This window comes from Saccostrea cucullata, unplaced genomic scaffold (genome assembly GCF_032062105.1).
Source record: "Saccostrea cucullata isolate Sc308-1 unplaced genomic scaffold, CSIRO_AGI_Scuc_v1 ctg72, whole genome shotgun sequence".
Taxonomy (NCBI): Eukaryota; Metazoa; Mollusca; class Bivalvia; order Ostreida; family Ostreidae; genus Saccostrea; species Saccostrea cuccullata.
Window position 1 is genome coordinate 970,355 of NW_026918900.1, and position 13,379 is coordinate 983,733.

The 13,379-nt window shown below is 32.4% G+C and overlaps 1 protein-coding gene across 1 annotated transcript in view; it reads left to right on the forward strand.

Moving 5' to 3' along the window:
- LOC134275371 (sterol O-acyltransferase 1-like) overlaps positions 1 to 10,916 on the forward strand; it is a 33,593-nt gene extending 22,677 nt beyond the window's left edge. The window contains exons 12-16 of the mRNA XM_062757657.1: positions 433 to 509; positions 846 to 944; positions 1,353 to 1,485; positions 3,292 to 3,428; positions 10,540 to 10,916. Of these exons, the coding sequence (XP_062613641.1) occupies positions 433 to 509; positions 846 to 944; positions 1,353 to 1,485; positions 3,292 to 3,428; positions 10,540 to 10,605 (512 nt within the window). The 3' untranslated portion in view covers positions 10,606 to 10,916. The remainder of the gene's footprint in view (positions 1 to 432; positions 510 to 845; positions 945 to 1,352; positions 1,486 to 3,291; positions 3,429 to 10,539) is intronic.
- Positions 10,917 to 13,379: the final 2,463 nt, after the last annotated feature.

The window sequence follows — 13,379 nt, forward strand, 5'->3', positions numbered from 1 at the left end:
GTGATGTTGTAAGATTCATTACTGTATTCTGGGTCATTTTTGCCCTGTGTTATTTTCACCCTTTTGCACAGGCGAACAATTTTGCCCCATTTTAAATTCGCCCAGTCAAAATCTTGTTTAAGATATTATGTGTGTTCTTTGAATTTGTCCTGTTTTAAATTCGTACAATCATGAAGAGGGCGAAAATAAAACAGGGGCGAAAATTCCCCTGTATACAGTATCTGTCTGATCATGTATAAAAATTATCTTACATGTAAATGCTTTTTTTTTAATAAAGAAATTTAGGTCATAATTTACAGAAAAACTATTTTAGCATATTTTGCAATGAAAATTTGACATAATTGGATTCTAACTTACATGTAATAATATTTTGTTAGTCATTGAAAAGTTTTGATATCCAGAATAGTAGTCATTTTTCCTTTTCGATTGTAGGCTTCTTTGCTATCTTGCATTCCTGGTTTAATGCCTTTGCAGAAATGATGACTTTTGCAGACAGAATGTTTTACAAGGTTTGTTCAATGTCATTATAATATTTATTTATACAAAATTTTATTCACAAAGTGAATGGGATTGGGCAGCAGGCAAAGCCTATTTTAGCCCTCTCATATAATGTACTGCTTTTAGAAATACAAAACTATTGAAACTTAAGGTAATGTTTGTTTATGATGTCTCTTTAATTAAAGTCTTGCTAAACAATGTCTGCACAATACACTTAGATTTAATATGCAGCCATCAGCCTTATATGATTTAAGAGCAACTCTGAAGAGAATTCTTCAACACCATGGGTCCAACAAATGTGTAATATAATGTCATTCTTACTTTATCTTATTTGTTTAATTTGATAGGATTGGTGGAACTCCACATCCTTTGCTAGCTACTACAGGACTTGGAATATTGTTGTACATGACTGGCTGTATACTTACATTTACAAGGATGCATTCAAGGTATTTCCTTACCCTATCTTTAAAAACTGAAAACTATTTATAGATTTAAAATCAAAAGGTATTTGAGTTTACTTGTACAATTTTGTACTTGTTTCTGTCATCAGTTGCATTTGGTTTTGTAATAATGGAATGTTGAAACCTTGATGAAAATGTTTACATGCATTGTTATTTGTTAACAGTATTTTCAGTCATGTCAAATATATGTATATTTAAAGAGATACATTAATTGCTAGTTAACTCACATGGATACATGTATGACAGTTTCCACTCACCAAATTTCAAAATTTCACTTCCTCAATAAACTGTAGTATCATTAAAATTTTCTTGGGTCAAAAATTTATGGTGTGGGTAAAAATTACATTCAAGGGGTTTTAATTTCATGAATGAAAAAGGATTTATAATTTACAGCTTTTCCCCAACAATCGTTCCCTGGCCATGGCGTTTGTGTTTCTGATCTCGGCTGTGGCTCACGAGTACGTGCTGATCATGTGCTTCAAGTTCTTCTATCCTGTTTTGTTCGTCATGTTCATGGGAGCTGGGTGTAAGTACAAAATTTCTTTGTTGAATCTTTTATTGTTCTGACCTCCTAATATTTTCAGTTTGTTTAAATGTACAGTACATTTAAACACAGTTATAGCGAACATGTTTATAATTGATTTACACGCACAGGGAAGGGATTTTTATTCCCCATGTATCTAAATACGAGGGTTGTCCCGTAAAATCGTGGACAAAGTGCTTTTCTCAAAAAGTAATGGGCGCACGAAGCTGAAATTTTCAGTAAATGTTTATTCATCATATTTAAGTGTATCATGATGTTTTTGATAATATATATGCAAAAATGAAGATTTTATTCTGCTTGAATGTGCACAGGGTACGGTCCTACGGCGCACGGTAAAAATAACAAGGTCATATTAGAGAATATACAAGTATTAAATCGTAATAAAAGTTTGAAATACACAAGATTAGGATGAAAATTGTTCAAATTAAATTCCTTAATCAATTCTGACGTCTTTTTGAAAATTTCAAGCATTTTGGTTAATTTTTGGCAGTTTCCCGAGCATTCGAAATGGGAAAGTGGTAAACAGAATACACGAAAAATGGCGACGTTTGATGACGTTACGGCGCACTGGAGAACAGTTCCGTTAGATTAGGATGTTGTAATGACACCTTAAGAGACTTGAATGAATACAGAAGAAAGAAAATATGAAAAATATCACCAGATCTTTAAAATATAAATGAAATGGAAGTTTTCTTAGCGAAGTTTTCTTGATCGAGTCCCCAAGTAGTACAAAACATACGGACAGACTGCCATTGTAATAGCAAAAGCCGCTGTTACTGTCGACCGTCGATATGAGATTCTTTGTTAGTTAAATGATGGAGAGAATACTGTCCGTAACTTGCTAATAAATCTTCAGAAGATCGCATGAGTGTGCCACATTAGTTCCTTAACTGGTTATAAACACTCACGTATGAAAATCAAAAAAATTTCTAGATTTAAGTGGGGCTTATCAAACTTTACATTTAACCAACATGAAACGCGACGCTGTTTTAGACACCTTGACGTTATAATCCATGCGCCGTAGGGCGAAACAGTACATAACATAAAATATCACAGTTTGTTTATTTATGCATATATCTATTTGAAATTTGCTATGTATATTCATATTATATGTACGAAAGAGTAGTGAAAATTTCAGAACGCAGTGATGATTATTTTTCAAACTAGACAACTTGTCCACGATTTTACGGGACAACCCTCGTATATATTGTGAATGTAATATTTCTAATAACATATTACCCTTATAACAAAACAAAATCATCTGACCCTGGCACCTTATTATAAGCATGATTAACTGTATACAATAAACATTATAAATTGAGCTGTACGTGTTTTTTAGCACTTTTCGCAGAAAGCAACTTCTGCTAATTCAAGTGCCACGCTAAATATCTTGTACATGTACATGTAGATATAAATAGAAACATAAGTAAGTGCAATAAATCAAATCTTTTCTAACTTGTTCAAAATCAATTTCCGCCAAAGATTGTACACCCTAATATTCTGTTAAAAAATGTTTTATTTGTGGGCGAGAAATATTCGTGAGGTTTGCAAGAGCCTAGTCATCGCAAATATTTCTTGCCGCTAACTGGTCCTTAAAGTCTCTTTGTCTATTAACAGCGGATCCAAAACAGACTTGATTGTGAAAATTAATTGTCGGGAACTAGTTTTCCCCTGGAAAATTGTGAAATAAAGTCGTCACGATGAAAAATTGGTTTACAGTAATACATTTACAGTAATTTTGAATTAGCAGTATGTACATTATATTATATATTATTTTTCTTTTTGCAGTTGGGTTCATCTTCTTTAAGGGAGTGGGTAGGGGCTGGAATGTGTTTCTGTGGCTGATGTTGATAATGGGGAACGGAACGTTGATGTGTCTGTACAGTCTGGAGTGGTACGCGCGACAGAGGTGTCCAGAAAATACGGTAAAATTATTAGTCCTCTCATGACAGAGGTGTACAGAAAATAAAGTAAATTTTATCAATTTTTTCAAAGGTGTCCAGAAAATATGGTAAATTTGATAAATCCTCTCAAAGGTGTCCAGAAATTATGGTAAATTTATCAATTCTCTCAGGGGTGGTCAGAAAATACGGTAAATTTTAACATTCATCTCAGAGGTGTCCAGAAAATATGGTAAATATTTATACCAATAATCTCAGAGGTGTCCAGAAAAAAATGGTCAATTTTATCAATTTTCTCAGACAAGTCCAGAAAAAAATGGTCAATTTTATCAATTATTTCGGACAAGTCCAGAAAAAAATGGTCAATTTTATAAATTCTCTCAGACAGGTTCAGAAAAAATGTTAAAGGAGTTTTCCACTTAAGTATAGCAGCATGGTCCCTTTTTTGCCCTTATTTTACAGAATATACATGAGGATACGGTATTATTTTTAGTTTCATTGTGTATAACAAAGTATTTCTAATTAACATTTTGTACAATCATTATTAATAACTTTGAATGTCAAGAAATACAAGCTGATTTCCAACACCTACTGAGCACACAAATTCCGGAACATTTTCTTTCGAACAGAGTACGGTTCCTCTATTACATACCAATGGGCGGAAACATTTAAATTAGGTATTATATAAAGGAAGACACCGATGCGTGAGATAAGAAATAATAAACAATGTACGATGGGTAATAATAATCTTCAATACGTTTGAATTTTATTTTGCATCATTCGTATTCTTCTGAACTTGGGGTGGGTATGAGTCTTTTTTAGTTCTTGAGGTATTTTTGTCGGGGTTTTGAAAATCCCCCTAATCACAATAATTTTTTTTAAATCTATCATTGTTGAATAAAATGTCAAGATATTTTACCCACTACAATAATTTTCTTTTATATGATTGTTTGAAAAGCACAAGCGGTTGCATAATAATTAACGGTAAATACACACAGACATACACTCCCATTCAGGGGGAGGCTTAGAAAAGAAAACAAGAAACATGAATTTGATAAAGCAAAAGAAAAAGATCGAGGAAATCATTCTCCAAACTTGAAAACGATTAATGTAGAATTAGGATTTAAAAAAAATACCAAATTTTTTTATTTGAAAAATTAAACATTAACATTGATGTGTATTTATTCATATTGTAACAGCAAGCGTGAAGGCGTATGAAAATTTTTTTTTTTTTTGGGGGGGGGGGGGGGGGGGGTGAAGAACTCAAGATTTATCCCTGAAAAGAATGGGTCAAACCTCCCCCAAATACTGCCTGCCTGACATGTATATATATTTCTTAACTTTGCTGTAAATTATGTAAATAAATGTGTATTTATATACATCTACGCGTGTGCTTTTCGCAATGAACAGGAATATTGCGATTACGTGCATGAGAATTAAAAAAATGTTCCAGAAAATCGTCAGAGTTTAACATAAGTGATATTCATCGAAGTCTATAGAGAACCTTTTGTTTATTTAAAAAAAATAAAAGCTGGTGTCTGCACTTTTCAAATACGAGCTACATGTGTCGCTTCCTACAGAAAACACGCTTTCCAAAGTTATTCACCTGTGGCGGAATGGAATCACGTGACATATTATCTATTCTTAGCAGGTCAACAAGAGGTTAATCCTATGTAAATGTACTCACCGAACAGATTCAAAATCATGATACTTTTAAGTAAAAGACATAGAGCGCAATGTTGTTCAACAAAGATATTTTTACACAATCTGTATAAATATAATATACACATTATATTTTGATGTCGACTTTGAACAAAGCTGCGCTCGATGTTTACGAAAGCCGTGAAGTGGGTACCTATCACAAATTTCTTTTGATATTCATGAAAATCAAAGGACCCCACCTTCAAAACACAGCTTTGCGTGTTCTTTTTTGCAATTATTTGAAATTTTTAAACGTTGGAGCATATACTACAGACATGAGAGAACAATGTAGTTTACTTTTTAAGCTTTTTAATGAAAGTTTAAAATTTAACAAGTAACCGGGGACCACAGATAATGGCTTATTGAGACTTCTTCTTTTATCAATTCTCTCAGGTGTCCAGAAAATACAGTAAAGGAGAAGTGCACTTAAGCAATAGTAAATGGGCCCTTTTTCAGTGCCGTTTTAACATGGAATATTTCAATTAATCATTCTTTTTTGATAATATTTAAACAATATTGCATGTTTCCAATTAAAAAAAAAGTAAAACTTTACTAAAAATGGCAATGATTTTAAACAATTGCCAATTTTTAAATGCCTATAAATACTCCAAATCCGGAATAAAAACTACCGAACCTATTTGGATTTTGTCTATTTAAATTAGGGGAGGAGAAATTTAAATCGACATTTGACCAGTTCTAGTGGTGGATTAATGGGCGCAGTTGCAAAATATCACTTTTTTTGCGTTATTTAACATACAAAAATGAATTCGGATGAAACTAGGTTGCGGAATGTAATTATAATGATTAAATAGAATTTTGACACGCAGGCAATTAAAATAATACAGCAAAGATTGATATTTGCATCGATGACAATATAAAAAAAAATCTATATTAGAAATGGATATTTAGTTTAAAAAGGACTTTACTTAACTAGCATTTAATTGCAAAATTTATTATCAACTCTATACGAATTTTTCCTGCGTACCTAAGTAGCACTGAGTCAAATTAAAAGTAGTGCAAATTTTGCAATAATCAAAATAATTCTTTTTTTCCGCCTGCATAATTAAGGACCTTATTACGTTATGTTTTGAGCTTTAAGATATTAATATTTTATTAAAAGTGGCTAACAATAGAGAAGCAAAATTGCATTTATATCTGAAATGTAATCAGTACAAACATTTTTACATATGTATGACTTAATAAATATCTAATATATGTGTAAATCTTGAATTTGATTACCGGTATTTAATTAAACAAGTTTATCTTTTTAATAAGATAGGTGAGCTAACGCCGTGGCAATTTAGAAAGGTTCGTGATCAACTAATTATACCCCACGCAGCAAGTTGCGTGAAGTATAATGTTCTCGACCCGTCCGTCCGTCAGTCAGTCACAGTGTCAGTCAATGAGTCAGTCCGTCAGTCCAGTTTTTTTTTTAGCGCAACGTCTCTTAAACCGCTCTACATAATTTCATCAAACTTTGCAGATATTTAGGACACAATGTGTAGATGTGCTTATTACCAGGAAATTTCCATTCCTTTATTTTTTCCGGGAATTTCCACACATTTCAACTTTGATTTTGGGCAATACCTTGAATATAGAGATGAACAGTTTGTCAGTGCAACTCCTCTAAAACCGCTGTACAGAATTTTGTCAAACTTTGCAGGTATTTAAACAATGTGTAGATGTGCATATAACCGGGAAAATTCCAATTCCCTTTTTTTCCGGGATTTTCAGCACTTTGAGTCTGGGGGAGCATGGGGTATGTGAGCTTGATTACTTTTTCTTTCATCTATTTTGCTGAATTTAATGTTTAATGAGTCTGGAGTCTTACAGTTAGAATTTTTTTTTGTGAAGTGTATTTATAAAATTAAAATTATATTAGTGTTAAAGTGCATTGTATCAATTGCTTATTATGCCTTGACAACAAACTTTTAAAAGATAAAACAGATATTTTTATGAGGTTGACGGCATTATGAAGGAAGTTGGTATAACTCGCACTGAAGCTAGGTGTCTAGAATCTTGGCATTTTATGACCTTAGTTTTTGTTGTGCAATTAATTGTAAAATGTAAGTTTTACAATAAATAAACAAACTTCAGAATCAAACAAAAAAGGACAGTGTTCTTTAATGACACAACGAAATTGTTATCGTACAGCCTTTCTAAAGTCGTTTTCACACGACAGCTAGACCGTGGTTTCCCAGAATGCCCGACAGATCTTTTAATTTAGTTTCATAGTGACACTAAAATACCATTCTTATAGATGCATTTCAATAAATTATACAAGGCCACCAAAAATATTCTAGCTATCCAATTACCTAATATACGTTGAAGCCTTATTTTTTTTTTCTAATTTTGACCGATAATTAATCCGGATCTATCCTCTCTATTTAACCCTAAACTATCCTCTGCCATCTTAGTCGATTGAATCCCCACAGTCAATGACATTATTAGGGATAATTTTGTTTGTCAGAGGTGATTCATGTGTTTTAATTCCAATATACCACAATACAGAGGCAACATGCGCACAACATCCAACCAAACGCGCACCCGATCTGCACTGGCAATACCAGTATTTTATTGGATCCTCTGTATCTGCGGAATTGTACTGTATCCAGAGATAGTAAGACTTGGAGGAGACATGCCTAGACTGGATCTTTGCTTGCAAAATATTTGGATTATTTTTTCCAATAAATATATCGTATCCACCATCATCACTTACATGTTCAGAGGAGTATGAAAGGGCCTGCTTTAACTGATATACGCCAAACGTTAACGAACGTAGATACTCTTCGGTTAACACAGGGAAATCTTGCATTGCCTCAACAGCATCAATTTTGCACATTTTGACAGCAGTTCTTCTCCCATTATCTTTAATGAATAAAGTTTTTAATGGATTTTCTTCAATTTTTGATTTTTCCAACATTCTCTTTGCCACGACAGAATCTGTAGGGGAATTTTTAGCTATTGGTGGCCTAAAAGCATTAATAAGGGACGCAACAATGCGAACGTACATGTAGTCGCCAATAAAGGGAACTTGGGTATTGGGAACTACGTTTGCTAAAAATTTCCACGTCTTCAGTCTACCATTCGCAGACTCAACCGCCCACCTTATTTTGGTAACCAATCGAGACAAATTGGCTTCCTTTGTTGAATGCTGTTTACTTCCCTTCTGTAAGAAAAAAGGACTTTCTGATTTTAACCCAACTGTTTCAATTATATCCAAGGAGTCCCTAAACCCACGATCTAAAACTAAAATATCTTTTTGCTCTGCCCATTTTAACAACCCTTCACCTTGACGCAAATGCCGGTTCAAAATTGCGGCGTCGTTATTTTTCCCATCAGCTAGGTATGGACCTAAAATGTCCAAAATATAGCCATCTGAAGCTACAATCATCATAGGCTTAACTAATGGACGACCCTTATAGATACTAAATGATTTTCTCTGGAAAGAGTACTTGGAACTTTTTTGCATATAAACATATGTACCATCTATTAAAAGAATGGCAATATTTTTACTTCCACCTGCCAATAATTCACGTGCAAATGTAGATGTGTGATTTGAAATTACTTCATCTCTGGACAAGTGATCAAAACCGACGTATTTTTGGCACGAAACATTGCATTAATGCTTCTCTTTCGCGTTTCACTATGCGACATACATACTTGCAGCAACTTATATTAAATAAGGTTTTCAACATACTGCTCGAAAGACCTGTTCTCAATTTTGTTAACAAAATGCCTATTGCAGTTCTATTTGAATGTTTTCTATTTCTCGAGTTTTTCTCAACCATAGAACAAATAGTATTGAACTGATCTTTTGAAATGCCGGTGAGACTAATGTAATCTTCATCGTTTAGGAAATCGGGGTTATCAAAGTCAATTCGTAAACACTCTTTCTTCAGTAGTAATTCTCTACATTTTGACAACTGATGTAAAAGATCATTGTTTGACATCGGGAACGATCTGCGTTTCAGTCTAAAAGAGTACTTTTGGAATTCTGATTTTTTTATGGAGTTACCCGACAAATGAGAAGGACAGGAACGTGCATTGTTATATAATAAGATGTTGTGCTTTAAAAAGAAATCGGTGCGGCATTCTTGAGATATTCTGCATCGTTGTTTCCTTTTCATCCCACATATAGCACAATAGCGGTTAGATTTCGTTCCGAGATAGAATGCTGTAGCATTAACTTTGTCCCCAGAATTCTCCGATATGGAACTTTTATCCAACTGACCCCTATAATTCCGAGTATAGCACTTACCACATAAACAGTCATTTTCGCCCACCCGTCGCCCAAGCAGTGCAGAGAGATTGCCCCTTAATGTTCCATTTTTCCCACCCTTCAAGAGCCTACGCCGCTTAACGGGTACCTGTTTTTCACAAACAACGCAACAGCAATGTTTTGGCATGGTTTTTCCCCGTAAAAAATTATATAGAAGTTCAATATAATAATAATTATTTCCCCTTACTTTACTGACTTACCTTTGTCAATTATGATAAACACACAAAGAAATATATGAAAGTTTAAATGGTAATTTTCTACAAAATATACAACCTGGACCAAAAATGACAAGATGACTATTAAAATATGATAGAATTCTACAAAACTAAATCCAATAAACACCAAAAAATAGACCACACAACGTCGATGGAGAACGATTTAAACGTGTCAGTGATTTACAGTGAGCACATTTGGCAAATGTTTACCTGGATAAAACCCACGTGACTATTTAAATAATGTATTCAACAGGTGAGTTCAATATGGGTCACGCCAAAAATAGCTCTCGCTTGCAATAGGAAAAACATTGAAATTTTCGAACATTTTTCCTTTTTTAAGTACCAGCCTAATCGTGTGCAAATTTCATATTTTCACAGAAGTTTTCTAAACGTATAATGCGTCTACTGTCTTTTCCGCAAGTTTGCACACGATTAGGCTCACAGTAAACGAAGGCTTTGAAAAAAATACCTGTCCTCTTTTTACTATAGAAATTCACGAATGTCGGATGACCCCTACTACATTGTAAAGCTTCATGCTTTTAATATTCATGGATTTCAAAGCTAAAAGTTGTTAATTCTTATGGTTTAAATATCAATTAATGATGTGAGATAAAAAATTGTGCTTAATTTGAAACTTCATTTTTTTTCACATTTTACCGGGGCCCATAAGTGCACTCGTTCTTTTATCAATCCTCATAGGGGTGTCCAGAAAAAATTCAGATGATTTTATTAATTCTCTCAGAGGTGTCCAGAAAATTTGTTAAATTTTATCAATCCTTTCAGAGGTTTCCAGAAAATGCAGTAAATTTTATCAGTCCTCTCCAAATACATGTATAACAAATTTGAGTGAGAGCTTTAGAGTTAAGATTGCTAACAATTTTGGGAGAGTTTTTAAAAATATCTTAAATTTTATACATTGTGCAATTTTTTCTTTCAGAATAACTTTTTGGATTATCTCATTCCTCGATCATGGACCTGTGACTTTGAAGCCATGGAAAACTGAACAGCTTTTCTTCTTTTCCATATATGTGCAATATTGTTTATATTTTATGAGGTATACTTCAGAATACAACATTATTATTATTTTTTTGGAAATAATTGATGTACATTATACATGTATGCCGGAAAATTACACAGAAGTCTTAAAGCATCTGTTCAATGGACTATTCATGCATGTATATTTGTATATTAGCTCAGGTTGATAGCATAATATCCATTTTCTACATATATGTGTTTTCCTTACCCTTCAAATGTACATCTGTAAAAAAAAAATGATGATTTTGTTTAATATTAATTTGTCAGATTTTTTTTTCTTTTAGATAATTTAATTGTTCAGTTTTAATCATCCTAGTTTTGGTATTTGCAAAGGTTAAATAAATGCCATGTGTTTGATTGTGTATTGCATAAAGTGCTATTTTCGCCCAGTGTTATTTCCACCCTTTAACACTTGGAAACTATTTTGTCCTGCTTTAAATTCACCCAGACAAGGTTTTGCTTTAGAGATAATGTGATTTTCTTGAATTCGCCCCCTTCTAAAATTTGCTTACAAGTACATGCAGCAAGGGCAAAAAGGCAACAATAAATTGTGGGTTAAAATGTCTCTGAGTAGACATATACACTGTACATTGCTTATTATATCAATCCCAAGAAAACCATTTTGAATTCATTCAAGATGCAGAGATATAAGTAGTGTTTCTGCAAGTTTTTGAGTGTAAAAATTTATAAATAAGTATAAATAAGATACAAACAGTATTTACAGTCAGTTGTGTAATTTTTTATATGCAGTAAGAATGAAATTAGTTAACAAAGAAAATGAATAAGTGAAAAAAAAAAAATCATGAAATATGTCAATATTTATTTATGGTTATTTAAACGTGAAACTGTTTCACAGAATTTATAGTGATATTGGTGTTATATTCTTTATGGGAAGTTTTATATACATGTACATGTAAGTGCAATTTTCTTGAGTATATTTATAATTCCAGGTTATTCATGAAATTTGACTGAAATGGTTTTCGAAAGTCGATTACAATGTATGTATATTTTTGTGCCATGAACAATTTATTATAACTGTGTAGTTAATACCTTGTATTTTTTTGCAGTTGCTTTCTCTTGTACATACATGTGTGTCTCTTATTTCTTAACCTAAATGTCAAACCTAAAAAATAATCATTCTATTTATTTGGCCATGCAGGAAAACATATTTTTTGCAATTTACTTTTTTATGAAAGAGCAAAATTAATTTGTGTAAAGATTGTTAAATTACTTATATTAAAAAAATTGGAGTTTATCCATTAATTTTCATGCATATATCACCTAACTATTACATGTTTTCACATGATCATGTTTGTCAAAATGTTTTTTATCCATGTACTCTTGACAAAAAATATTTATCAAATTGAATGATTGTACATGTATCATGTATATGCCTGTATGAGCCACTCTCTTAGAAAATAGTTTTGTACTTCATTGATTATCAAAGCAAAAAATTCTCAGTTAACAAACTGAATGAAAACAGACTCAAACTTGGATTGTATTGTATATAAATACAGTCACTGTGAAAACTGTCTAATCCAACACCTCTGTTATTCATCACACTGTGAATTCCAATGTTAACTTTCGTTCCCATTTGACTATTTTCCATGTTTTTGTACATGTACACTGTGTAAACCTACACCCTGTCTATTGCAACATAAAATTCGTCTCTTTAATAGTGCATGTTGGATTAGGCAGATGTCACTGTATGTTTTTATACCAGGTAATTGCCCACACAATTTCCATGGTTTACTTCCCTTTTCTAGTCACATGCTATCAGAACAAATTTTAGCTGTTACAGTAATAAAAAAGTAAAATTGTAATCAGACCAGGTCTTTTAACTCTAGTCAGGTGCTCTGCCAAGTGAGCTACATGTACACGGTATCTTACCCTAGCCATTTAACAGAGAAAGTGGATTGTAAAATATATATCTTTTGGATGTTATGTATACTCGTAAATGTTTCTCATTGTCAAACTTACATGAATGACTTGTTTGCCTTTTATACATGTGTCTTGGTTCCTTCAAATGAGGAAGGTACTTTAAAATTCTGTAAATATTTTAAACTCTCCTCAAGCTATATTTTAAATACAATGATGAGAGATGTTTGTATCATTGTATAAAATTAGCCCCTTCAATAACTGTGGTACTGCTCTTCTGTAGGGCAAAATAATAAAGTTTGGCGAATTTTTTGTTGACAGATAATTAAATGACATATATTAAACAATTACTTTTACGTCATATTTCACCAAACTTTATCATTTTGCCCTGCAGAAGAGCAGTACCACAGTTACCGTGAAAGGGTCTATTGAGTTTATTTCCTTAAATGAAAAAAAAAGATTGGGACCAAAAGTATTTGTGGGTATATTTTTTTTTACAGATTACATGCATGTTCATGCTATTGGAAAATTTAAGTAGAATACAAGTATCCTGAAATAATCCTATTCACAGTTTTTCCCCAACCTTTTCTTATAAGGGGAATATAAGAAAAGGTTGGGGGAAAATTTTTTTTTCCTTTTTTTTTAAACGATATTATACTGAAGTATTCTTATGAGATTTTGGTTTATTTATATTTTTATGTTTGTGAAATTTTTTTGTTCAAATGAAGGACATGTTTTTGAAAACAATGAATTGATTAAGCTAGGCCTCATTGTCTGAAAAAATTTTGTGATACTTTGTGATAAAACATTAAAATGAAATTGATATACTGAGGTTTCCCTTCTGCAATAAAATATATTTATATT